Source organism: Symphalangus syndactylus, chromosome 5 (genome assembly GCF_028878055.3).
Source record: "Symphalangus syndactylus isolate Jambi chromosome 5, NHGRI_mSymSyn1-v2.1_pri, whole genome shotgun sequence".
Lineage (NCBI taxonomy): Eukaryota > Metazoa > Chordata > Mammalia > Primates > Hylobatidae > Symphalangus > Symphalangus syndactylus.
Genome location: NC_072427.2, coordinates 42,941,614 through 42,968,842, shown reverse-complemented (window position 1 = coordinate 42,968,842; position 27,229 = coordinate 42,941,614). Strand labels below are relative to the sequence as shown.

At 40.6% G+C, this 27,229-nt stretch overlaps 1 protein-coding gene across 3 annotated transcripts in view; it reads left to right on the top strand.

The window, feature by feature from the left end:
- APH1B (aph-1 homolog B, gamma-secretase subunit) overlaps positions 1-25,618 on the top strand; it is a 35,099-nt gene extending 9,481 nt beyond the window's left edge. The window contains exons 4-7 of one of the 3 annotated variants that reach the window (XM_055278226.2): positions 675-797; positions 16,097-16,224; positions 19,108-19,261; positions 19,351-19,438. In XM_055278226.2, coding sequence (XP_055134201.2) covers positions 675-797; positions 16,097-16,224; positions 19,108-19,212 — 356 coding nt within the window. In that variant the 3' untranslated portion in view covers positions 19,213-19,261; positions 19,351-19,438. Of the gene's footprint in view, positions 1-674; positions 798-16,096; positions 16,225-19,107; positions 19,262-19,350 lie in introns of all 3 variants that reach the window. The other 2 variants (XM_055278225.2, XM_055278227.2) reach the window with 2 other exon arrangements.
- Positions 25,619-27,229: the final 1,611 nt, after the last annotated feature.

The window sequence follows — 27,229 nt, the reverse complement described above, 5'->3', positions numbered from 1 at the left end:
CCTATTGGTGTACATATTTGCTTATTATCCCCGTCTTCCAGGTTCGTTTTGTAAATGAAAGTGATTGCAAGTGACCCTTACCGATATGTCCATTGTATATTAACCAGGTTTGAAAGTTAGATTTTTAATGTGTATGTACACTAGTTAACTAAGATTTTCTAAGTGATGAAACTGTTACTTTCTCCGAATCTTACTTTGGCTGTTCTAGGAGTACTCTTCATATTAAAGCAGTTCATATCTCTGCATACTGTACTTTGAGAATTATGTTTAAGATTGGATCTAGGTTCCGCAGTTGGGCTCAGGAATACATGGTTCCCTTTTACACTCAATTTCAGTTCTAAGCCATCAAACTTAACTCTGTTATCATAAAGTAAGCCAGAGTTTTGGTGGTGTATCCTCTGTCTCACCTATTTCTTCTGTGCCTTTCTAGACCCTTTTCTCCCCTTTTTCATTACTCTGCTGCATTCTGCCATTCATTTCCTTTCCTCTTCCCCCTTCCCTCTCTGATTCATCATTTAGCCAAGCACATGCCTCTCCAGAGCCAGCTGTCTGCTGCTTCAGGAAGAACATAAGCACCCTTTCCCCTCCAACGCACTTTGTATTAACTAGTCCTTGGAAATTTGACTTGAAATCTTGGCAGGAAAAGAGTTAACAGTGTTTTTCTTCCTGTTTAGTTTCTGGCTTGGGCTTTGGAATCATGAGTGGAGTATTTTCCTTTGTGAATACCCTATCTGACTCCTTGGGGCCAGGCACGGTGGGCATTCATGGAGATTCTCCTCAATTCTTCCTTTATTCAGGTATGTGTCTCATAGCTGTCAACATTCAGGCTTCTAGTCTAAATGATCATTCTTATTGGAGTTCACTGGCTTAGAAATTCCAGTGAATAGGAATTTATGTTATGTCTTTTAAAGGCGAAATACTCTGAGGCACTGTGAAGTAAAACACTTAGGAAAATAAAAATTTTGGTTAGAGTGTTTTATAATTTTAGAGTGGAATTTGGCTTGCATAAAATTTATTTTTATTTTGCTGTACTAACAATGTTGCTGTATAGTTGAAATGTTAGAAGTGAATTTTTAAAGGCCATGTGCTCTTTTTGTTTTTTTTGATTTTATGTTATCTTCAGTAGAAGCCCTAATCTGTAATTGTCATTGTGGTGCCTTTTGTGGGAATAGGCAGTATAATTTAATCTGAAATTGAGAGGAAAAATGGGATAATAGATGAGTTGATCATTTCATCCAAACGATGCAGCTAAAAGGACCAAGTCATTTCAAATTGCTTTTTCGTCCATGAGCTAAAAATTGTCATCATGATGCAGTGATCACAAATTTGAGAGTTGGTAGTGTACATAATTAACATAGATTTCTTCTAAGTTCCACAAGAAGACTCTTTTAAAAATAGGGGGAGAATACCCACTGTATTTTTAGTCGTTTCCACAAGAGTTATGCCATTGAAATAACTGAGTTCACATCATGATTTGTATATTCTTTTAGTAACATCTGTGCTAAAGCTCCTCAGGGAGCTTACCCTCTAATAAGGGAATAAAAGAAAAAAAAGTGAATAAGCATTCCAGTAATAGTTTAAGGTAATAATAGAAAAGATATAAAGAGGTATGACCAATTTTTAAAAATTTCTGCAGTAGTTTAGAGGCATGCTGAATGTCATAGTGATCCCCAAGCCCAGTGGACACTCATTCACCATTCCCAGTAGACCCTTTGTTTCCATTTCAGTTCAGGCCTTGACATCTCCTCTCTGGCTTACCACCATCTGCCCTCAACTGGTTAGTCTTTCCTTGACACACTATCCATGTGAATCCTGTATGCAACTAGCTAACTAATCTTCCCTGCTGCAAAAATGGTTTGGCTTTTCAGGGCCTACAGGATAAAGTCAAGGCGCTTTAAATCTGGCTGCAAGTTAGAGGACAAGAAAGTGTGTTAATGGGTCATGCTTATTTAATGATGCTTCCAACATAGCAAATTGTCTTTCTTTTGAACATTTCATCATTGGCATATTTCTGGCAAATGTGTTAATGATTGATTATACTGAGTGTTAGGTCTTTAAAACAAACGTAATATTAGTAAAGTCTGTTAGAACCCGATAAAAATTAATAAAACATAATTGTAAGGACTGTTAGTGCTACAGTTTGTTTTCTGTTTTCATATACAGTTAACACAGCTCTCTCTCCCTGCTAGTTTTCTTTTGATATACAAGTTTTGCCAGCTTTTTTCACTAGATGGTGCTAATTCCCTTTAGTGACCTAGGCTGTTTTCATAAGATGTTTAAAATGATTCTTTTGGTAGTAAAAGAAAGATTTGGTACCAATTTGGGGATTGTATTTGTAATTTCTAGGAATTAAAGGAAAAATTCAATATTCAATAAGCTATCTTAATGTCTTTTTTTTTTTTTTTGAGACGGAGTCTTGCTCTGTCGCCCAGGCTGGAGTACGGTAGCACAATCTCGGCTCACTGCAAGCTCCGCCTCCCGGGTTCACGTCATTCTCCTGCCTCAGCCTCTCCGAGTAGCTGGGACTACAGGCGCCCACCACCACGCCTGGCTGATTTTTTGTATTTTTAGTAGAGACGGGGTTTCATCGTGGTCTCGATCTCCTGACCTCGTGATCCGCCCACCTCGGCCTCCCAAAGTGCTGGGATTACAAGCATGAGCCACTGTTCCTGGCCAGCTATCTTAATGTCTTTAGCCAAGTTAGCATGGCAGACTGGCTATGTTATAAATTTGTATCTATGGAATGAAAGAACAGTGTTGTTTTATCATGTGCAAGTTTCTTACTGTTATAACATCATTCTTTGAAGCATAAACTTTGAATTACAAATTTAAGAAATTAATTTTTATTACATTTAAAAATAAGATCCCCAAGAACATCACACTCCGGGGGCTGTTGTGGGGTTGGGGGAGGGGGGAGGGACAGCATCTGGAGTTATACCTAATGCTAAATGACGAGTTAATGGGTGCAGGAAATCAACATGGCACATGGATACATATGTAACAAACCTGCACATTGTGCACATGTACCCTAAAACCTAAAGTATAATAAAAAAAAATTAAAAAAAAAATAAGATCCCCAAATTTATATTTATTGTATTTATGTTATTTATAACCACTTGCAATTACCATTTATTTAGACACAACTCATTTTTGCCAGGTAAATCCGTAACTTTATATATTTATCATACTCCATTACAAATGCCTAAATAATAATCAGAATAAATAAGGAATGTAGGGTCACTAATTACAGATTGAGCATTTTTAATCCAAAAATCCAAAATCCAAAAATGCTCCAACATCCAAAACTTCCTTCACCGACATGACGCCACAAGTAGGAAATTTCACACCTGACCTTGTGTGATGGGTCACAGTCAGAACAAGAAAAAACTGTTTCATGCACAAAATTATTAAAAATATTGTGTAAAATTACCTTCAATCTATGTGTATCAGATATATATGAAATGTAAATGAATTTCATGTTTTGGCCAGGTGTGGTGGCTCATGCCTGTAATCCCAACACTTTGGGAAGCCAAGGCAGGAGACTCACTTGAGCTCAGGAGTTTGAGACCAGCCTGGGCAACATAGCGAGACCTTGTCTCTACTAAAAATTTAAAAATTCAGCTGGGTGTGGTGGTGCGCACCCATGGTCCCAGCTACTCAGGAGGCCGAGGTGGGAGAATCACTTGAGCCCGGGAGGTTGAGACTGCAGTGAGCTGTGATCATCCCACTGCAATCCAGCCTGAGTAACAGAGGCATACCCTGTTTCAAGAGAAAAAAAAAAAAGAATTTCATGTTTAAACTTGAGTCTTATCCCCTAAATATCTTGTTTTATATATATGCACACAAATATCTCAAAATTTGAACACTTCTGGTCTCAAACATTTCAGATAAAGGATATTCAGCCTGTAGTATATATCTGTCTATATTGGTATGTGTTAATAAGATCCATACTGTATGATACCTGTATGTACGTAGGCTCTTATGTTACAAACAGGCATAGTTTATAAGTAATGTTTATGTATAGGTTACTTCTTTTTTATTTGTGGTTATGTTGTAGGCTAGCATTAAATTTTACTAGAATCATTACTGTTTCTTGGTAATTTTGTATAGAGACAAAAGTATGGGAATTGGAATCCTAGGTTCGAATCTTATCCTGGCTCATTAATTTAGTATTTTGGGCAAGTCCATTTGATTATTGAATCACTCATTCCATACATAATTATTAAGTGTTTTTAGTCTAAAGGTGTTATGCCAAGCTATGAAAATAGAGCCCAGTTACCATTCATAACTTCCATTCATAGTAGGGAATAGAGACAAACAGCTAATTACAATAAAGCATGATCAATGCTACAGTGAAATGAGGAAGAGCCATGGGGCACAAAGGACAGGCTCTAACCCATGCTCCCAGGCCACAGTACCTTGGCTTTGCAGCATTTATCACAGGCGTGATTAAGTAATGGTATAGTTATTTGTTGAATGTCTTTTCTCTCCAGTAGGGTGCTAAGCCATGCAAGTGCAAGGATGACATCTGTATTGTTCACTGCTGTGTCCTTGGCATCTTGTGGAGTCCTTTATTTCTAGATGGCACTCAATAAATAACTTACAGAAAAATGAAAGCCAGGCACAGCTTATGGAGGAAGTGCCATAACAAGTAGAGATTTACTTAAAGGGTGAATAATAGCTAGGCAGGCAAAGAAAGGAGTTGTCAGGGAAAGATGTTCCAGGCAGAGGAAAGAGGTCTCTTTCCTCCAGGCCTGGAGGTAAGAGCGGTATTGTTCACAGGGCAAAGGAAGTCTTGTCCTTCCATCTAATCTTCAATTTCCTGATCTTTCAGGAAGGGCAGAAATAATGCCTAGCTCAGAGTTGTTGAGAATTAAATGAAATTAATTTAGAGAATATGTATTTAAGTGCTTATAAGCTCTAAAGTAGCCTAAGAATATTATTAAGGTGGAGAATTTAGCACTTGAGATGAGAAAACAGAACTCAGAAGATAACTTTTCTAGTATTATATAGAATCTGGGTTTTTCATTCTGAATTACCTCCCTTATGCTTTAGAAGAAAAAATGTCTTTAGCTAGTACCTAGTAAAAAAGAAGAGCTGATCATTTTATTTTTAAAAATTCCCCAGACCATTTCATTTCTATTATATTTTCTAGACAGTGCACTTAAAACCTAGGCAAGCTTTTAAACTTTTTAGCCACTAAACGTTTCACAAGGGAAAACCAATATGGGTCAGACCACATGTGGAGTGCTGTATTGTTCCAAGCATTGTGATTTAACAGGAATACTGAAGAAGTAAAATTCATATAGAAAGAATGTTGTCAGTATAGTAGACGATCTAGAAGCCATGGCCTGTGAGGGTATGACTGAAGAAAGAAAAATACTGAGCTTGAAGAAAATAAAAGAGGAATGTGGGAGATTGTTTTTGTCCCAATTTGTCATTTCCTGTAATAAGTCTCATGGTGGCTGGAATGTTCTTTTCCACCCTTTGACTTTGAGTTCAGTCATGTGACTTGAATTGGCCAATTAATGGTTATGATGTAAGTTAGAGGCTTAAAAAGTATTGGCATGATTGGACCTTCCTTCTTGGACTCTGGTGCCATGAGAAGAAGATACCTTGGAAAGTTAATGCCCACTTAGCCTGGACCCTTGAATGAATATACCCAGAGCCACACAGAGCCCACCCCAGGAGCTTGCAGCAGAGTTTTCCAGCTGAGCCCAGCCTTTATCAGCAATGCACAGTCAGCCTTTAGACCTGTGAGCATGAGAATAAATTTTTGTTATTGTAACCCAATACATTTTTTATCTTTCATTCACTTTTCTATTTGTAATATTTTAAGAATAATCTCTACAGTGTGGCAGTTTGTTAAAGTTTAGACTCCTGACTGAAAGCTCTTTGTAAGCAAGACTATCTCAATACCTACATTTCCAAATTCCAAAGTAGTAGAGAAAGTATAACATCTCCTAATGATACAGAAAAAATGATCAACAATAGATTGTAACCTGCAATTCTTATCCTTTTATGATTTCATTAGAATCTTAATTTCTTGTAATAAGTTGTCACAACTAACTGCTACTGTTTATGATACAGTGATACTCTATATGCTGTATATATCATCGAATATGTATTTTTCATTATCTATTTTCTTTTCTCTCTCTCTCTATTTTTTTTTCTAAGAGATAAGGTCTTGCTCTGTCACTCTGTCACTGGAATGCAGTGTTAACGATCTTAGCTCACTATAACCTTGAACTCCGGGGCTCAAGTTATCCTCCCACTCAGCCTCCTAAGTAGCTAGGACCACAGGCATGTGCTGCTATGCCCAGCTAATTTTTGCATTTTTTGTGGAGATGGGGGTCTCCTTATGTTGCCCAGCTAGTCCCAAACTCCTGGCCTCAAGCAATCCTCCTGCCTCAGCCTCCCAAAGTGCTGGGATTATAGGGTGTGAGCCACCATGCCTGGCTTATTTTCTTTATGTCAATAGTGTAAGCCTTTCCTTTCAGCTGCTCTAATAACTGAGAATAGAAAATTGTACTTTTTGGAATGCCCTTTCATTAAATAGATATGACCTATCACAGACTCTAGTAGCTTGTGATACACTATGAAATGTGCACATCACAGGCGTCCGTCTTCAGGCAGTGTGTAAGCAGGCAGCTCAGTGTATTGCTTCATGGTCTCTAGCTGAAAGAATGACATGGGCTGGGGCTGTAAGACTTGATGGCTCTTGTAGGTATGTTTCAGGCCACCCTGAATCACTGGTGTCTCTTTCCTCACACAGATGAATGGCTAGGCTCTGCTGACTACCTTTTGGCGCAGTTGAATGACTTGCACTTCTCTGTTCTCTGTAGACCTTGTTTCTTCTTCATGGGTAAAATGGTCTTTATTTTCATCAGCCACTGCTGCCTTTATTTTTGTTTATTTATTTAATCTTATTTTACTTTTCTTTTTTTTTTTTTACTGAGACCGAGTCTCACTCTGTTGCCCAGGCTGGAGTGCAGTGGTGCGGTCTCGGCTCACTGCAACCTCTGCCACCCGAGTTCAAGCGATTCTCATGCCTCACCCTCCCCAGTAGCTGGGATTACAGGCGCCTGCCGCCACGCCTGGCTGATTTTTTGTATTTTTAGTAGAGATGGGGGTTTCACCATGTAGGCCAGGCTGTTCTTGAACTCCTGACCTTAGGTGATCTGCTTTCCCCAGCCTCCCAAAGTGCTGGGATTACAGGCATAAGCCACCGCACCGAGCCTGTTTTGTTTTTTCTTCTTCTTCTTCTTTTTTTTTTTTTTTTTTTTTCTTGAGACAGAGTCTTGCTCTGTTGCTCAGGCTGGAGTGCAGTGGCGCGATCTTGGCTCACTGCAACCTCCGCCTTCCAGGTTCAAGCGATTCTCCTGCCTCAGCCTTCTGAGTAGCTGGGATTACAGGAGCGCGCCACCCTGCTCAGCTGATTTTTGTGTTTTTAGGAGAGATGGGGTTTTGCCATGTTGGTCAGGTTTTTTTCGAACTCCTGACCTCGTGATCTGTCCGCCTTGGCCTTCCAAAGTGCGGCCCATTTATTTATGTTTTGAGACAGGGTCTTGCTCTGTCACCTAGGCTGGAGTGGGGTGGTGTTATCATGGCTCACTGCATCCTTGACCTCTGAGACTCAAACAATCCTCCCACTTCAGCTCAAGTAGCTGGGACCACAGGCACATGCCACTAAACTCAGCTATTTTTTTTTTTTTTCCTGTAGTGATGGGGTCTCACTGTGTTGTCTAGGCTGGTCTTGAACTCCTGGGCTCAAGTGATCCTCCTGCCTCACCCTCCTGAAATGCTGTACCTAGCCACTGCTGCTTTTAATTCTCGGTGTTTTGGGGGTTTTGTTTCTTTTTCTTCAATGAATTTCACAGACATTTTTTTTTTGTAGCCATGATGAGCAGGATACCATATTACAGGTTACTGTCCTATAGATATGATTGCATGAGACAAAAGTCACATTTTTAAAACATCATCCAGTATGGTGTCACTCTTCACTCAGCCCCATAGGAATATATATTTTATTAATTACATCTAATATTTATAATTTGAGAGGGAAAAAAATCCCACTATTTCCAACTTTATTGCTCAGTCTAGCCCTCCCCAGCAACCTCAGCTTGATCCCATACAGCTGCATGGCTATGTTGGGAATTTGGCCTGGGAATCCTAGCATTTTATCAACCTCCTCCATGCCCACTTCTTACCAAAGATGCTCTTCAGTGCTGGGACCACTTGTACCAGTTCACTTTTCTCCCTTTCCACAGCTCTGCTAAAGACAGTCGGAAGGTTCACATCAGGGTTCCTGCATTGCCCCACTTCTCACTTCTAGGGGAATGGTTGATATTGTAACATGTTTCACTTACTGTGCAGTGTTCCAACACTATTTCCTGGAAACAAACTTGTTTGCATAAATGTTGGGAAATCTTTTGTTTCTTTGGAGGAATTAATCAGCCTTGAGGTTTACTTTAATGGGTAGATTTATTGGATTTTACTGCCTTTTATTGTTATTCGAAACCCTCACCAAAGACTTATACTTGAATATTTTTTGTGAGATCAAAGTCCTTTGTTTCAGGTGGTAAGCTACTGTTGCATCTCTAGTGAGGCTTTCTCTCTACATTCAATGGAACAACAATCTTAAATACTGCTGACTTCTTATCAGAAATTCTGGAAGGTGGCAGAACAAGGTCTTTAAAATGGTGCACTCCTGCAACCTTCCTCATCTCAATTGATGGAATTCCATCTTTCCAGGTGCTCAGTTATTTCTTAGAATATTTCCTGATTCTTCCCTTTTTCTCTCATAACTCACATCCAATCCAACTGTAAACCTTGCCTGCAATTTCCATCTAAATCTTCATCCAAGGTCTTATGGGCTTAGTTTTGCTTTGTAAATGGCATAGATCAGGTTTGAGAGCTTGTTTGGAGCGAACATTTAAAGAAATGGTAGATCTGATTTTGCTGAAACTATTCTAGGCCAGACACAAACATAGAAATTAATTAGTTTTGTGAAGTCAGTAAAGCGTTAATAGAAAGTAATAGAATCCCGAGAGCCTGTATCCACTGCCTGCTGCGTGAAGGCAGGTCCCCCATTAGGGAGTTGTACTCCAGGCTGCCTTGGACCTCATGATCCCAATGGCAGCTCTAGCCAGTGAGTTTAGGCCTGTTTTTTGTTTTGTTTTGTTTTGCAGCATTTTTGTGATAGTAGCCGGCTGCTGCTGGGAGTTTCAAATGTTTTTTAATGTGCTACATGTAGAAAAAAAGAGTTGGCTTGTGTTTCTTCAAAGAGCCTTCTCAGGATCAGTGAGCAGGAGTTAGAGCAGGTTTTCTCAGCCTCACCACTATTGACATCTGGGGCCAGATGATTCTTGGTTGGGGGCTGACATGTGTGTTGTGGGGTGTTTAACAGCATCCCTGGACTCTGTCCACTAGATGTCAGAAGCACCCCTGTCCCCCAGTTGTGATAACCCAAAATGTCCACAGACATTGACATATTCCCCCTATGGGCCAAATCATCCCAGTTGAGAATCACTACTGAGTTAAAAGAAGGCAGATTTGGGTTCGGTTTGAGAAGGAACTTTCTCACAGTGGCCATTTAATGAAATGAAATTGGAAGTATTTGAAGTGGACCACGTGGGTTTTCTTCATTGCTTAGAGGACGGGATCAGACAACTTCTAGCAAACCTCCGAATGCTGACTCCACAGTGATGAGCTAATTTGAGGAGAGTGTTTCATCATTCTTCAGCATTTTCTAGGGGGACTTTAAACATTAAAATAATATCTTACAGAAGGTTATTTGATTAGCAGTCTATATCTATATTACAATAAATAAGGCTGCAGAATTCTCTTACATTCTTTAAAACAAAAATGTTAAGTTAAATCCCCATTAGGGAAAGTCATTTTCAAAAGCATTCATTCAGCTCTGGGGCCCGACTCCCACTTGTGCCAGCTGACTGGGGGATCTCTCAAGAGTCTGGAGAGTTTCTATGGCCAGGATGGATGGAGGAGCATCTCCTGCTTCACGGAACCCTGAAACCCCTGACCTTTCTACTACTTAGAAAAAGAAGCCAAAAGCCCATTGATCTTCACATCCTGCCTCTGGGCAGCTGCGGCTGAGCTTTGGCCTTGGGAAGTCCTCCTTTGTCTGTGGCTGCCACCACCCAGCAGCAGCCTTTGGCTTGCTCTGCCCTAGTGAGAGATACCCTGCCCGTGTTAGGGGAAGCCAGGTGATGGCAATTTCTGTGCTGGCAGGAAGCCAGTATTAGATGCAATTGCTGTCTTAGGCCATTAGCTTTGCAAGGACAGAAAAATGGGTATCGGGAATGAGGGAAAGGAACACGTGTGAAAATGAGGGTGCTTATGAATCTCTCTGTTAGAGCATTTGGGGTATATTCAGGAAGGGTAAAGGAGCCAAATAGTAAATTTTTTTTTAATTTTTTTTTTGAGACGAAGTCTCGCTCTGTCACCCAGGCTGGACCGCAGTGGTGCCATCTTGGCTCATTGCAACCTCTGCCTCCTGGGTTCAAGCGATTCTCCTGCGTCAGCCTCCCGAGTAGCCGGTACTACAGGCGTGTGCCACCACGCCTGGCTAATTTTTTGTGTTTTTTAGGAGAGATGGGGTTTCACCATGTAGGCCAGGATGGTCTTGATCTCCTGACCAGGTGATCTGCCTGCCTTGGCCTCCCAGGCGTGAGCCACCCCGCCCGGCCGTAAATGTTGTTTCTTGAAGTTAACACTGAAACATTTTGCTTAGAAATAGGTTAGAAATATTCACTACCAAGTTACTTTGACTTAGAAGTTTATTAGAAGAGGAAGTCCATTATCGACTAGACAGTTACAGTCATCACAAACTGATATACAGTACTTGTTAGAATTATTCTGCTTTCTGATTAATGTATTATAACATATAAAAATTATGGAAGCTCCTTTTATTAATCTGGGTTATAAACTAACGTTGATATTCTTATGGTTAACTTAGGGAAGTTTTTTTGGCTTAAGAATATTAGAACAGGCTGGGCATTATGGCTCAAGCCTGTGATTCCAACACTTTGGGTAGCTGAGGTGGGCAGATTGCCTGAACCCAGGAGTTCGAGACCAGCCTGGGCAACATGGCAAAACCCTGTCTCCACTTAAAACAGAAAAAAATTAGTCGGGCCTGGTGGTGCACACCTGTAGTCCCAGCTACTCAGGAGGCTGAGGTGGGAGGATTACCTGAGCCCCAGGAGGTCGAGGCTATAGTGACCCATGATCGCACCACTGCACTCCAGTCTGGGGGACAGAGTTGAGACCCTGTCTCAGAAAAAAAAAAAAAGAATATTAGAACAAAGCAAATTTGGGGGTTAGATTTACTGAAGGACTTTTAGAATTTTATATTTAGGAACATTAACTGAGAAAGGTTTAGTAATTAAAAGGCTGTACTCTAGAGATACTATTAGCAAATTTTCATTACTAGCTGGAATTTGTTCCTTTTACTAATGAGAAGGGTTTAAATAGGATGTATGTAGCTGTAGCCACATGTGTGTGGCAGAATAATGCAGATATCCGGGTCTGTTTCTGTTGGACCTCTTAACCAACTGCAGAGGGAAGAAAGAGTAAATCCCAGCATTCTAACATAGCACATCGTGATAGTGAAGGCTGTGATGACCATCAAAGCCACCTGGAAACGAGTGCTGCCTGCATAAATGAGCCGAGTATGAACATAGCACAGTATTTTAATACATGTCCAAGGGATCTCCTCTAGATACTGTGTTAATAAAATGGTAAACTGAAAGGACGGGGAAAGGTTCTATGAGACTGTGTTTCATGTGTTGTAATAGTCCCAGTGGCTAGAAAGTGCCTGGTCCATACTGGCCACTGCAGACATACTTGCTATGTGGATTGATGAAAGAGGGGAGGAAGAAAATAGATGTAAGAGTAATACAAAGTCAGAGGAAGAAATAATCTACAAGAATGAAGAGAAATGCATTTTTATTTTTGTTTTTTGTTTATTTTTTTGAGACAGGGTCTAGCTCTGTCACCCAGGCTGGAGTGCAGTGGTGCGATCATGGCTCACTGTAGCCTCAACCTCCCTGGCCTCAGGTAATCCTCCCACGTCAGCCTCCTGAGTAGCTGAGACTACAGCCGCACACTACCACACCTAGCTAATTTTTGTATTTGTCTCAGAGACAGGGTCTCCTTGTGTTGCCTAAGTTGGTCTCGAGCTCCTGGGCTCAAGTGGTCTGCCCACCTCAGCCTCCCAAGTGCTGGAATTATAGGCATAAGCCACCTTGCCTGGCCGGGAATGCATTTTTAATACATAGTCAAGTACCCAGGAGACTTGGATACAAGTGGTCATTGCTGGCTGCTGTCTCGCTTTCCCACCTGATAGTACAACTCACTGAGAACCCTGGCGTATTCGTCTTTGAATCTGTAGACCATAGCACATGGTAGCTACCACGTATTAGAAAGTTGTGGTTTGCCAAGCACTGTTTTTCCTTGTAACAGCCCTATGCGGTATTATCCCCATTTTAAAAATAAAGGAAATGGAAGCTCAGAGAGTTTAAATAGCTTGTCCAAAGCCACACAGTGGAGCTGGGATTCTAACTCAGAACCGTCTGACTCTAAAGATAATATATGTAATCTTCAGGCCAGGCTGTCTAGGTGCTCAGTAGATGTGTGTTGAATGTAAAAAAAAAAAAAAAAAAAAAAAAAAAAAAAGGAGGAGGGAAGGTGTTAGGAAATAATTTACTGAGGAGAGGTGGCATTTGAACTGGATCGTAAATAAAAGTAAGATTCGGATGTGGTGAAATGGAGAGGGGTGGTGCTGAGGGGCAGAGTCTTCAGACAAAAGGGATAATCTATTTAAAAATAAAAAAGAAAACCAGAGGTATAGACAGAGTGAAGAAGAGTTCTGGTTTTCTTCTGTAGGATGCAGTTGAAGATTAGTAGAGAATATGGTGTCAGGGTAATTGGGGTGTAGATTGTAGAGGTCCTCGAATGCTAGTCTGAGATGTATGGACTTGACTTTGGAGGCAAAGTGAATCCATCAGACTTCTTAGTAAGAAGGACCAAGAAATATGGACCTAGAATTTGGAAGAAAGGTCAGGGCTAATGATGTCTTGAGGATGCTTGCCTAAAACTCACAGTAATGCTCTTTTGGACAAGAATAGACTGAAAATTCTGTGAGAGCATTTTTGTTGTTGTTGTTTTTGTTTTGTTTTGTTTTGTTTTTGAGATGGAGTCTCGCCCTGTCGCCCAGGCTGGAGTGCAGTGGCGGAATCTCGGCTCACTGCAAGCTCCGCCTCCCGGGTTCACGCCATTCTCCTGCCTCAGCCTCCCAAGCAGCTGGGACTACAGGCGCCCACCACCATGCCCAGCTAATTGTTTGTATTTTTAGTAGAGATGGGGTTTCACTGTGTTATCCAGGATGGTCTCGATCTCCTGACCTCGTGATCCACCCGCCTCGGCCTCCCAGAGTGCTGGGATTACAGGCGTGAGCCACCGCGCCCGGCCCGTGAGAGCATTTTTAAATGAACTCTAGGCCTTGACTATAGGAGCATAATTGTGTCTCAGTGTCACTGGTAAACACTTCTTTCCCCACTCAGTATTGGTCTCAAAGAAAGAACATCCAATTGGAAAAGGCGATCAGGTTTTATTCCCTGGCCAGAGAACGGAGGTGAGCTCTCGCGCTAAATGTACTTTCTCCCCAAGCAGTAGAAGGCACAGGGGGACTAGGTGTGGGGCGGGAAAGGAGTGTTAGCATGTGTGGGGTGGGACTCCAGACGTGAACGTGCTATTCATGAACATATGCCTTCATATATTATATGTGCATGAAATGGCAGGGATTTTCTTTCGGGGAGGGAGTTTCAGCATTGTAAAGATATGCTGATGATCTAAAGGCAAACAGGAGTCACCTGTTCCAGTTTGTGCTGGTTTTGCGAGGTCTTCCTCTGGTATCTGGTCAGGGGTCAAGAAGCTCTGGTGCCATCTCGAGCCATCTGGTTTCTTTAAGCAGCTGTGCCTATAGATAAAGGAACTAAAGAAAAACAGTTAAAAACAAAAATAAGAACTAAGGACCTTTCCCGGTTATTTCATCAGGGCTGCCCTGGTAACATCAATATTCAGAAAGAATGGCAAACATAAGTGTCAAACAGATGACACCTTAATGGTGTCATTGCTTTCTCTCGACATTTGATTGTCATCTAGATTCTGAAAAACCCTTAGAGTATGAACACTATGATTTCTTTAAAAAATCAGTGTTTCCATTTGTGTCAGTTTCTGCCTTGATCTTTTCTGACACAAAAACTTTAAAACTTAAACTGCACTCCTGTGCATCTTCAGCGGTCTTAGCTCCCCGCCGTCACCAAGCATCTCTCTCCAGGGAGGTTTCCCTTTCCAGGGTCATCACTGGGGTTAAAATACATCACTTTAGCTTCATCTGCCATAGCATCAAAACTTTGGAAACTGTTTCTCTTCTACTTTAGTTAAAATATCTACCACCGTTTACTGAAATGATTACACATTTACGCCAGATGTAACAGCTTTCTTTAATCACAACAGTTATGTCTTTTAGTTTTGCATGTTTTAGAATTCATATCAATGAAATAATATGCATTTTTTTCACAATACGGTTTTCTTTTCTACATAACATTAGATTCTTGAGATCGTGTATATCATAGACCATATAGTATTCCATTGTGTGAACACAGCATGATTTATTTATCCATTCTGGTAATGATGGCCATATTTCATTATTACAGACAGTGCTAACTTAAACTTATATATGCTCCTTGTGCAGATGTGTATGTTTGTCTAGAGCAATGGCTCTGAAACTTGACTGTGCCTCAGAATCACCTGGAGGGCTGTTTAAACACGGATTGCTGGGCTCCCACCCCATTGTGTCTGATTCAGGAAGTGTGGGGTGGGTCCCCATAATTTGGAGTTCTAACAAGTTCCCAGGTGCAGGTGATCTATTAATTTCAGAACTAATTGCTTCAGAGTGTAGCTCTAGCTGCAGAATTGCTGGAGTGAAATAGAGAATGCAAATTCCTCTTTAATTTGTAATGCTAGGCTGTTTTCCTATCAGCAGTATGAAAGAGAGTTGTCAGACTTGAATTTTTGCCAGTCTGGTGGGTGTTAATGGTTTCTTATTATGTGGCTGAAAGAGGAAATCTAGATGCCTTTTTATTTTCCATGTTACCTTTGCAGAATATATAGGGCTTGCCCTCTTTAAATAAAGACTGTTATCCAGCACACAAGATACACAGACGACAGACACACAGAGGTAGTATTCCCTAGAAAAAAACCTGGTAGTGCTGATCAAATTCAGTGCCAGTTGCTTAAGAAGCATTGTAGATAATTACTGTGACTTTAAATATTTTTCTTTTCTTTCTTCTTCTTCTTCTTTTTTTTTTTACTCTGTTGCCCAGGCTGGAGTACAGTGGCATGATCTCAGCTCACTGCAACCTCTGCCTCCTGGGTTCAAGTAATTCTCCTGCCTGAGCCTCCCGAATAGTTGGGATTACAGGCACGTGCCACCATGCCTGGCTAATTTTTGTATTTTTAGTAGAGCTGGGGTTTCACCATGTTGGCCAGGCTGGTCTCAAACTCCTGACCTCAAGTGATCCGCCCGCCTCGGCCTCCCAAAGTGCTGGGATTACAGGCATGAGCCACAGCGCCTGGTCATGATTTTAATATTTTTCCATTGGTCTTTTTCAAAAGGATCCGAGGAAAAATTCCACTTTAGTGAGGAGCCTTGTTTAAACAGAAGATACTCCTTTTTATTGAAGTCTCTCTTTACTCGTGCAGAAGGCTCATTGGGAAAAAGCTGGCTGGACATCACAGTAATTTTATTGCATTCCTCAGGGAAGCTGCCTGAAAGCCAGATCTCAGGTGACCTTTTATTGAACAGGTTTGCATTCTAGACAAGAAGCTGTGGCAGTCAGTCCCCTGTTCCACAGTGTTGCTTTTTGAGTGTGTCAAGGCCCTGTTTCTGTCAGGTGGTGTTAAACTCTCTTGCTGAGGTGTGGTGGACACCCCGAGAGCCTGTGCACAGTGCCAGGGCCTTCAGTGGCTCTGATGTCTGTAGGAGTGACACTAATGGTTGGCTGTCTTTCAGCTTTCATGACGCTGGTCATCATCTTGCTGCATGTGTTCTGGGGCATTATATTTTTTGATGGCTGTGAGAAGAAAAAGTGGGGCATCCTCCTTATCGTTCTGCTGACCCACCTGCTGGTGTCAGCCCAGGTGAGTGTTGCCGCCGTGCTCAGACTGTATTCTGGAACTCAAGTCTATGTATCTAAAATGGTAAATTCTACTCTAGATGAAATACACGCTCATGAGAACATGAGGAAATTCAGAAAAGCTATTTAAGTGAACGAATGAGTCATCTAAGTCTTACCACAGAAAGACCACCACTATTAATTTTTTGGTGTGTCTTATTAAAATGTTTTTTTCCCTGCTGTTTATTTGCAGTGATTTGTCTCTTCCTAACCTAGGTCAGTTTGGAAAACTGTTCATTCTCTGTGACAACTGCGTGGAAAACTTACGTATTCCAGACTTGGCACCATGACTGGACCTTATTCCTAGCTCTCGTATAACACATGTCCTTGGCTAGCATATTTTATTTAATATAGTTTTTCTCTCTCTCTCTTTCTAATTAGAGTTTGATAATCAAGGATGGAGCCTTATCTTCAATCTTCGTATCCTCAATTCATGGCACATAGTAGGTGGCCAGTAAATGTTGGTGTATATTGAATAGTTGATACTATTCTTTTTAATGATTAAAAGAACCTAGGATGTTTGAAAAGTATATACCAAAATGTTCATAGTAGTTCTCTGCCAGTGGCAGATTTCAGAGAATGATTACATAATTGTTTTATTAAAATAACACACCTACAGAAAAGCACACAAATCAGAAGTATACATCTTGATGAATTTTCAGTGTGAACATACGTGTGTAACTAGCACCTAGATGAAAATCAAAACATTCTCAGCCCCCAGGAGCCTCCTTGTTCCACCAGTCACTGCCCCCACTGAGGGTGACCACGACGCTGACTTCCAACACCACAGCTTGGTGCTGCCTTTTGGTATTTCTGTCAATGGAGTCACACAACATTTGCTCTTGTGTCTGGCTCCTCTTGCTCAGCATGTTTGTGGGATTCATCTTCGCATCACTATAGATGGCTCACTCATTGCTGTATAGTATTCTACCGTGTGTCTATACCATAATTTACCCATTCGACAGCAGAGACGCTTTGATGTTGTTTCTAGTTTGAGATGGGGTCTTGCCCTGTTGCCCAGGCTGGAGTGCAGTGGCACGATCACGGCTCATTGCAGTCTCCACCGCCTGGGCTCAAGTGATTCTCCCACCGCACCCTTCCAACTAGCTGGGACTATGGGCATGTGCCATCATGCCTGGCTAACTTTTAAATTTTTTTGTAGAGATGAGCTCTATGTTGCTCAGGCTGGCTTCGAACTCCTGGGCTCAAGCGATCCTCCTGCCTCAGCCCCTCAAAGTGTTGGGATTACAGGCATGAGCCACCACACCTGGCTTTCTCATTTTTAACTATTGTGAATGGTACTACTGTGAACATTCTAATGTATATCTCTTGGTGAACACACACACACACACACACACACACACACACACTTCTTTTGGGTATATGCCTAGGAGTGGGACTGCTGGGTCATGGGGTGTACATGTGTCGACTGTTCATTCCACTCCATTTTCAGAGTGATTGTATCATCTTACACTCTACCATCAGTTTACAAGTTGTGGTTCCTCCACCTCCTCACTGCATTCTCTTTATTGTTAGCCATCCTGCTGGGTATGTCATAGTATCATAAATACATAAATTGATAAATTATAGTAAAAGTTTTCATTTACATTTCCCTGATGATTAATAGGTTGAGCCGCATGTTGTGTGGCTCCGTTGACAGAAATACCAAAAGGCAACACCGAGCTGTGGCGTTGGAAGTCAGCATCATGGTCACCCTTAGTGGGGGCAGTGACTGGTGGAACGGGGAGGCTCCTGGGGGCTGAGAATGTTTTGATTTTCATCTAGGTGCTAGTTACACAGGTGTGTTCACACCGGGAAAATAAGATTGAGCAAGTCTTCAGATGTTTATTGGCCATTCGGATAATTCTTTTTGAAGTGCCTGTTCGAATCTTATGCCTATCTATTGGGTTGTCTTTTTCTTTTTGATTTTTAGGAGTTCTTTATGTTTTCTGTAAAAAAAAATCTTTTGTCAGATGTATGTATTGCAAATAATTTCTATGGCATGGTTTGTCTTTACATTCACTTAATGTCTTTTGATGAACAAAAGTTCTTAATTTTATATAGTCTAATCAATTTTTCTCTTTATGGTTTCACTTTTTGAGCTTTTAAATAAATATTAACCTAGTTGAATTTTAAGTTTTAAAATTTGTTCTATTTTTCTCATTTTTGGGTTGTAATTTTCTACAACAGTCATGTATTGCTTTTGTAATTGTTTAAAAGAGGAAAAATGTTTTTTAAAGAAGAAAAGAACAATACTGAAGAGTGTAGCACTCTGTAAAGTGAGTTAAAATTCAGTGGATTTGAGGTACAGAATTAATTGTGAAGAATAATCTAGAAAATGCTCAATGCCTGCCATGCCCACAGAGGCCTCTTGACAAGAGCAGTCTTTCTGCATAAGGTGCTACCTGTAAAATCTACCACTTTCTTCAGGCCTTCTTTGACAGCCCTAAGGAGATCACCTTGTTTTTACCCATCCTAGCCTCATCGCAATTATAATTATGCTGTCCTAGCATTCATCACAATTTGTAACTAATTGTTTCTTCATTCATTACCTGCCTCCTTTACTAGTACAGAACCTCCATTAGGATAGAGACTTTGGTCTCACCAAGGTGACACAGTACCTCTCAGCATTCCATTAGTGTTCTTTAAATGAATACACTTTTGGAACCCACAGCAATTGTGCGACTGAAAAAGACTCTATTCCCTCATGTTCCCTTGAGTACTAAGGATTTATACTAAAGTAATTTGGACTTGTCTCACTTTCTTGCAAATTCTAAGAACCAATTGAACACAGAAGTGAATAGAAACTAGTTTCATGACATGCATCTTGTATTGTATATTCCATTAGGTTCTGCCTAATGACTGCCTTCTAGGGTTACCATCTGCATACAGCAAAGCACGGGACCCACAGTATCTGTTGACCAGCTTAGTTCTACATGCCTCAGGGCCTTAACGCATGACACACATCATATGTTTGGTGAAACACACCCAAGTTCTTGAAAGTATTCCATGCTTCCCTTTATCTTTGGTTATTCCACATGTTTAATAAGCTTGCTGTTATTACCCAAGCTGATTTATTTTTCTTTTGCAGACCTTCATAAGTTCTTATTATGGAATAAACCTGGTGTCAGCATTTATAATCCTGGTGCTCATGGGCTCCTGGGCATTCTTTGTTGCGGGAGGCAGCTGCCGAAGCCTGAAACTCTGCCTACTCTGCCAAGACAAGGACTTTCTTCTTTACAACCAGCGCTCCAGATAACCTCTGGGAACCAGCACTTCCCAAACCGCAGACTACATCTTTAGAGGAAGCACAACTGTGCCTTTTTCCGAAAATCCCTTTTTCTGGTGGAATTGAGAAAGAAAGAAAACTATCCAGATACGAGTTCCATTCACTTGGCTTTCACGCAACTGCTCTCCGAAAGGGGTGCTCAGTGGTGTGCATCCTGGCTGCATGAGAATCACCTGGGACAATGTAAAGCCGACTGATTCTGGGCTCCACCTTCCAGGGCTAATTGGCCTGGGCACGTGGTGAGTTTTAAAAGCTTCCCAGGTGATTCTGATGTGCAGCCAGGTAGAGACCCACTGGTTTGGTATCCAAACAGGAGCTTCCTGAGAACGCCGTAAGTGAATGAGAATCTGGTGTTTAACTGTCTCCTCACTCAACTTGTGCTGTGCAAGTAAGTATCTGAATGTCAAATCCTGGTTATCTTTTATCTTTCTAAGTTCCAAAGTCACAAAAGGCTAAAGGGCTATCACCCCTGTTCACTGTTTTCGTGTACTTCACCATCTTAGAACACGGTAGGTTGGGCTTCTAAATGCAATAATAAATTACGCTGACTATGATAACTTAGCTAAAGTAAGATACTGATTAAGCCGTATTTTTCTGAAGTTCTTCCATTCTAGGTTTTGCTTTCTGAGGCATTACATTGTTTTTGAGTATAGATTACATTTTATTAACTAAAAATGATTGTTTTCTGACTTCCTTGGGAAGGTATTTTAAAATCAGGAATTTTTATGCAATGTCCATAAGCCTGTTTAAAGCTTTCCATGGGCTCTGCCCCAAGACCGTTGGCTGCAGCGTTCACCATCTGAGTGCCAGTTGCTGGCCTAGTTGAGGTGAAGTGCATTGTTTTCTCTCTGAGCAGCTGTGCAGGGAGCTGAGTGATGTGCCCTGGGACAGGCTTCACTGGAGCTGGTGGAAGTATAACCAGAAGCACAAGGAAATGAGCCAAAAGGGTGTCATTGACACTTTTCATTTGCTCCTGTGATACTAACAACACTTTCACCCAAATGGTTTAATGTACTATTCGAAATAGATCTTAAACTGCCAAATGTCACACTATTGCATAATCCATATGATCTTTAGAGCTAGTCAGTGTCTCTGGGTTTTGGTAGCAGATACAGCGCTCCCTTTACAGGAATACCCAAGGTGTTCTTTCAGCTTCCAAACAGGCCCTTTGATTTCCTTTATAAAGGGAAAATGCCAGCAAATCGTGGCTTTACTATTAGAAATTGTTCCCAGTTGATGTCTTTTGGGGAGCTGGTGACGTGAAATGCAAATGACCTATACATTAAAGTCATGTCTCAGTGAATACCGTACATGCAGTAGAACATTCAAAAGAGAGGAGCAGCAATCCTGAGGGGCTGGGGGAGTGACAGTGGCAGGACAGATGGGCGGGTTTGACAGATTATGGTGGGAAGAAGAATGATCATGTTTAAAGCCAATATAGCCAGTGTTTTGGGCTAGCCACACATCATTCCAGAGACTAAAACCTTACTCATGAACTAGACCTTTATCGATATCAGTGAAGCCCCATGTTTAAAATATTAGAATGTTTAGAGAGAAAATAGAGATAATAGAGATAAAAGAAGAGGAGGGCTTCTAGCAATGCTGTAAACAGTCCGATAAGCGACTGTGGTTATTCCCCTAAAGTTTACCTCAGCGCTAACACTAGTGCTTCCGCTGGAGTTGGCAGTTTTCCAGCTTTATACAAGATTTTCCTTTGACTGGAAGAGTCAATGATAGAGAGACTCAACAGTGACATTTATTGTACATCAAGGGGAATAAGATACTCATCAAACTAGGATTGTGCTTATCCAAACATGGTCTTCTTTGAATAAGAAAAATACATAGTTGGTTATTATGGACTTAGAACTCTGTTAAATGGATATTCTGATAAAATATTTGCTGATCTGTAGAGTGTGGAAAATCTGAGAATATTAGCTTTACTCATCTTGAGCTTTGAGGATGTTCTCTGTACGCTGATGGTTTCATATTAACTAAAAAAGCTGGATATTGTAAAATCTCATTTATAAAAACTCAGATGAGAAGAACATTTTCTTTGGTGGTGAGACTGTTGTCTTCGTTCAGGAAATTATTTAATAATCCTTTGTTACCTGTGAATGAAGGAACTTTGTAATTCTGATTTCTCCTAAAACATGAGTCTTTCCAGAGTCAGCTTAGACACTGTTGTTACAAATAGCCATGCTTTGCCTTATGCCAAGGAGGCCCAGAGGGAGAGCGTAGTCTTCCTCCCTTGCTGTGCATATATTGAAATGCTTTTTTTTTTTTTTTTGCCTTTGTTATCTATAATGAGCTTTCTGAGCCCTGATAATATGTGAGACAAACAGGAGTTATTGATGTTATACACTCCCTTCCATTCAGGATTTTTTGCTTGGAGGGAAATATGTTGACCTTGGAGAATTGTGAATATTGTTGCAATTCTTGAATATATTACCATGTGAATAATAGAGACTGTGTTGCTGTCTAGTATAAGCTATATTTATTTTTGATTCATTCGAATTACTAGTTATAACTGGAGAAGTTTTGTTACCTCTATCCTGGCCTGCCTGACTGGCAGTATAATAGCAGCAGCCTCTTTGAGAGCATCTTAATGAAAACATGGATGAAAGGAATCAGTGATGATATCTGCAGACTGCATAGAAAATGGCTTTTGTTCCCAGTGTTAACATTTTCTTCTCAGTCACATTTCAATGTTTGCGGAGAGTGGCAGATTCACACCGGAAACTCTAGAGGTGTTCATATCCATAGCATGGATGCAGAATAAGCAGTTGGGACAGAAGCTTCTTCTACCTGGTACTCCTCCCATTCACCTCAGCCCAGCCCCAGACAGGTGTTAGCATTCAGTGTGGGCCCTCGGGCAGCCCTGAAGCCTGGCTGGGCCACCAGACACGGGGGCAGCCTGTGGCGGGCACCAGCGGCCTGATTCCAGGGAAGAGTTCCTGGAGGGTGTTGGCTGTTTTTGTTAGCTCAGTTTTCCTTACTCCAGGTAGACAAGATAGACGTCACACACAACAATTTTAAAGCATTTTGCTTAGTGCATTTTGTTTATGACTGCAATGTTTGTTGCTTATTTAATAGGCTTTTTACTTCATTCTATTAAATTTTAGTGTTTAGAAGAGGTGGGTACTGTCACTGTGTAAAATATGTAATATATGTTATACCATGTCATATATACTTGCAATATCAGACCTTGCATTCAGTATACAATGCAACTGACTCTTTGCAGACCTGCATTTTTCAGTGAACAATAAAAAGATGGTCTGGCGCTCCTCATTTCGAAATCTGTGTTTCCTGTTCTGTGGAATGGTGTATCCTTTAGTATCGCTTACTACCGTGTTTTGTCTCCTTATGAAACTTGGATGTACATTCTGTTGTTGATGACTGATCAGTTCAGAGGCTTTTTTCAAAGAGAAATTCTCTATCTGATTTGAAACTCCTGAGGCTTATTTCATATCCGTGTGTTTACGAGTCGTTTGGTGCAGAGCATTTCCTTGAGGTATCTTAAACCAAGCCGGGGGAATCCTCAAAGATCCCGGAAGCTTGTTTTGCAAAATATCCTAATTGTAAACTGGTGAATTTAAAGAATGTTGCATAATAGTGGCTGAGGATTGGAGTCCGGTGAAGAGGAGAGTACGATTTAGTTTTTACCTGGTAATTCTGAGTAGCCTATAGAGTCCTTTTCTCTTTCTTTCCCTTGGTGAGGAGACAGTGCAGCCAAAGGGTTGAGCTTGGCCCTCGCCATCAGACAGGATACATAGGGGATTAGGATACGAAACTCAAAACCATTTGATGCTGGTTCACTCTGGCTTGAAATGAGGCTGTTGCAGGCTATGTTGATGATGTTATTGGATGAAACATTCTCAGGTTCCAAGGGCTCTTTGCTTCTAACCTGTAAACCAGTGGAAGAGGTGGGCATTCCTCAGGTATCAGCCCAGATTCCTGTACAATTTCCTTGGCCCGTAAACACTGAATTTTGGTTCTAATTTAATTGTTACTTGTTTGGCATTTAGTTGGAATGGAGATTTCCCTGTGACCAGCCTCAACACATGAGCAACCTCTAATGGAACGAAGTGCATATTTTACTTTCACCTCTTTGAAAATGCTGAACAGAAGGAACCTCTGGACAGGTTATGGTCCCAGTCTCAATAAAAGAATTAGATACATTCTAAGGTGACCATAATAGATTATGAGTCCCAAGCGGATCCTGGCTTTAATGCTCAATTAATTTATAAGTGGTACTTTTTGCCTCAGTGTGGATCACTGTAAATCCTTCTAGCTACTAGTAAAATTACACATTTTTTAGAGCTTGCACAAAATCAGATGGAGTTTACAGTGCTTGTTCAGGGCTTACCATGCACAGAATACTGCTTAGGCACTTTAAAAGGGTGGAAAAGAACGGGATGGTGGGGATCTTTGTCCTTGGAAAACATGTAATCTAACTGCACAGATTAAAACACCTAAGTATTATTTTAAGGCAACTACAAAATGCACTACAAATTATGGAATAATATAGAATAGCTCTACTACTAAGATGATGCTTAAAATTTAGAAGTGGATGAAGGGCACTGGGTAGTGGATATAGATAGGTGATAGCTGAGGACTGAACCTTGGGGGCAGTCAATTGGAAGGTTGAAAAGGAGAGAAGGAAGAAGGAAAACCAGAGGGGTGCAGTGTCTTGACAGCTGGTGGGGAAAGGATGTCAAATGCTGCTGGATAATGGGTAAGAAGAGGAGAGAGAATTGACTGTTGTGTATGGAGAGATGGAACTTGCTAGTGACTTTGATAAAAACAAGATGGAAATCAGAGTGAACATCTGAATAGAATGGATTGTACAGAACAGGAGATAAGGAAGTAGACACAGCATCGAGAACACAGGTATTGTAGGGCAATGGGATGATAACCTAAGGAGGATGTGGGGGAAAGAGAGTTTTTTTTCTTTTTTTCCTTGTGATGTAGACTGTAACTGTAACTGCATGTTTATATTAAGAATGACTCCGTAGAAAGGAAAAAATTACATAGGAGAGGGATAGGATAGTTGCCAAAGCAAAGACCTGAAAGAGGGAATAGAGAGGGAAATTCTTTTATTTATTTGTTTATTTATTTATTTGAGACAGAATCTTGCTCTGTCATCAGGCTGGGGTGCAGTGGCATGATCTTGGCTCACTGCAACCTCTGCCTTCCAGGTTCAAGCAATTCTCCTACCTCAGCCTCCCGAGTAGCTGGGACTACAGGTGCGCACCACCATGCCTATCTAATTTTTGTATTTTTAGTAGAGACGGGGTTTCACCATGTTGGCCAGGCTGGTCTTGAACTCCTGGCCTCAGGTGATCTGCCCACCTTGGCCTCCCAACGTGCTGGGATTACAGGTGTGAGCCACCGTGCCAGGCCAAGAGAGGGAAATTCTTAACATTAAATGCTTATATTAGGTAAGTAAAAATATTCAAAATCAATGACCTAAGCATCTAAAGAAAGCCGATAAAGAAGAGCAAACTAAAGCTAATATAAGGAGAAGAAATGAAATCATAACAGAACAGGAACCAAAGAAATAGCAGTAAAACAAGGAGGAAAAATGAAACAAAAATCTGGTTCTTTGAAAAAAACCAATAAACCTGGTAAAGCTCTGGCCAGATGGAAAAAAGAGAAGACACAAATATCAGTAATGACAGGAGACATCACTATAGGCCCTACGTTACTAAATAAATAATAAAGGATATTATGGATAACTTTAATGCCAATAAATTTAAAAACTTAAATGGACAAATTCCTTCTTAAAAAAAACCCACAAAGTTCACTCAAGAGAGGCCAAGGTGGGTGGATCACCTGAGGTCAAGAGTTCAAAACCAGCCTGGCCAACATCTCTACTAAAAATACAAAAAATAAGCCAGGCGTGGTGATGGGCACCTGTAATCCCAGCTACTTGGGAGGTTGAGGCAGAAGAATCGCTTGAACCCGGAAGGCTGAGGTTGCGATGAGCTGAGATCACACCATTGCACTCCAGCCTGGGCAACAAGAGTGAAACTGTCTCAAAAAAAAAAAAAAAAAAAGAAAAAGAAAAGCTGCATATCCTTCTATGTCTTCAGACTTTGTTTTTTCTTGCCTCTTAATATGCCTTGTAATTATTTGTTGAAAGCTGGACATTGCCTCTTGGGTAATAGGAACTGAATTTTAAAAGCCTTGAGTGTAAATTTTATGTTAATCTAGGTAGGAGTTGGATTATATTTAATGTTTGCTGTGGCTGTTAGTGCCAGAGGCTTTGAGTTCCTCTAGTGGTCTTGTTTTTGTCTCCCCTTTTGACTGTGGAGTTCCCTCAGTGCCCCTTTTCAGAGAAAGCCTGTGTCTTGCAACTCGTTCAGCTGTAATCCACTGTAAATTACACTAGAGCCCTGTTGGTATGGCAGTGCGATGTGGAGGAGGGGACATGTATAATAATAAAATGATGATAATAAAATCTAAATCTCAGTATTTTCATGGGCCTGAATCCCTGGGCTGAGTGTTTCTTAACTTTTTCCCCCTTAGGTAAAACAGGAAGCTAGAAGGTGGCTGGAGAAGAAAGGTAACTTTCCCCAGCTGGGATAAGGCTTTGGTAAAGTCTTTTTCCTTGGAGAGAGGCCTTTGTTGTGGAAAACACTCTGGATGTATTTTACAAGGAAGACAGTATTTCTCACCCTTACACTAGTCCATACTCAGACTCCAGCAATTTGTCAACATTAGCATTTAAGTGTTACTACCAGTTTATGGCTCCAGCAGCTTGCACTCCAGATAAGCAGATCTCAGCTGTGACTCTGCATTCACCTCTCTCTCCAGATTTCAGAGTGGTGGTTTACCCTGAGACCTCAGTTCTCTGATGGGTTCAAAAGAATTGTTGATTTTTCCATTTGCTTAGCTTTTTCTTGTAAGGATGGGAGTGATGGCTTCCAAGCTCTTTATATGTTAGAGCTAACTGGACATCCTCTGTATCTATTAAATACGTTGAATTTGTAGTTTTAATAAAGAAAACAGTTATTAAAATGTACATGTATATAGGCAATATAGAATCACTATTACACGTAACTTTTTGTTCTGTAACAACTAAACAAAATATCATGATTGAAATTTCAATTCTCCATATTAAATGGAGATTTATGCATCAAAGATTCTTTCATACACACTATGAAAGAATACCTGGTATGCCAATATTTAAATTTTTTCATAATTTATCAAAGGGATAACTGAACTTGTGTCCTGTTAATTTACCTAATCTAGATCAGATTGATAACAGTGCCACTCTCAGGGAATAAAATTGTGTGAAATGTTTCTGTTTATCCTACTAGATACCAACATATATCACAAATCTACAGTCATGGATATGAATGTAGAGTTTCAGAACAGGCCCAGGTATATATGGGAATTTCATATATGGTAAAATTGGCATTTTAAGTCAGTGGGGAAAGCATATGTTATTCAATAAATGGGTCTGTTTGATCATTTATTTGATTCTATTTGGGAAAAAAAGCAAAGCTAAGTTTTTACTTTCACCTATTTAAACATATTAAAGATTCAAATGCAAAAAATAAAACCATAAAAGAATCTTTTAAAATTAGAATAGTATTATAGTCTAAAGGAGGAGAGCTTTTCTCTACATTTCACTTAGGCTACAAACCACAAAGAGGAAAGAAAACAGATTTGA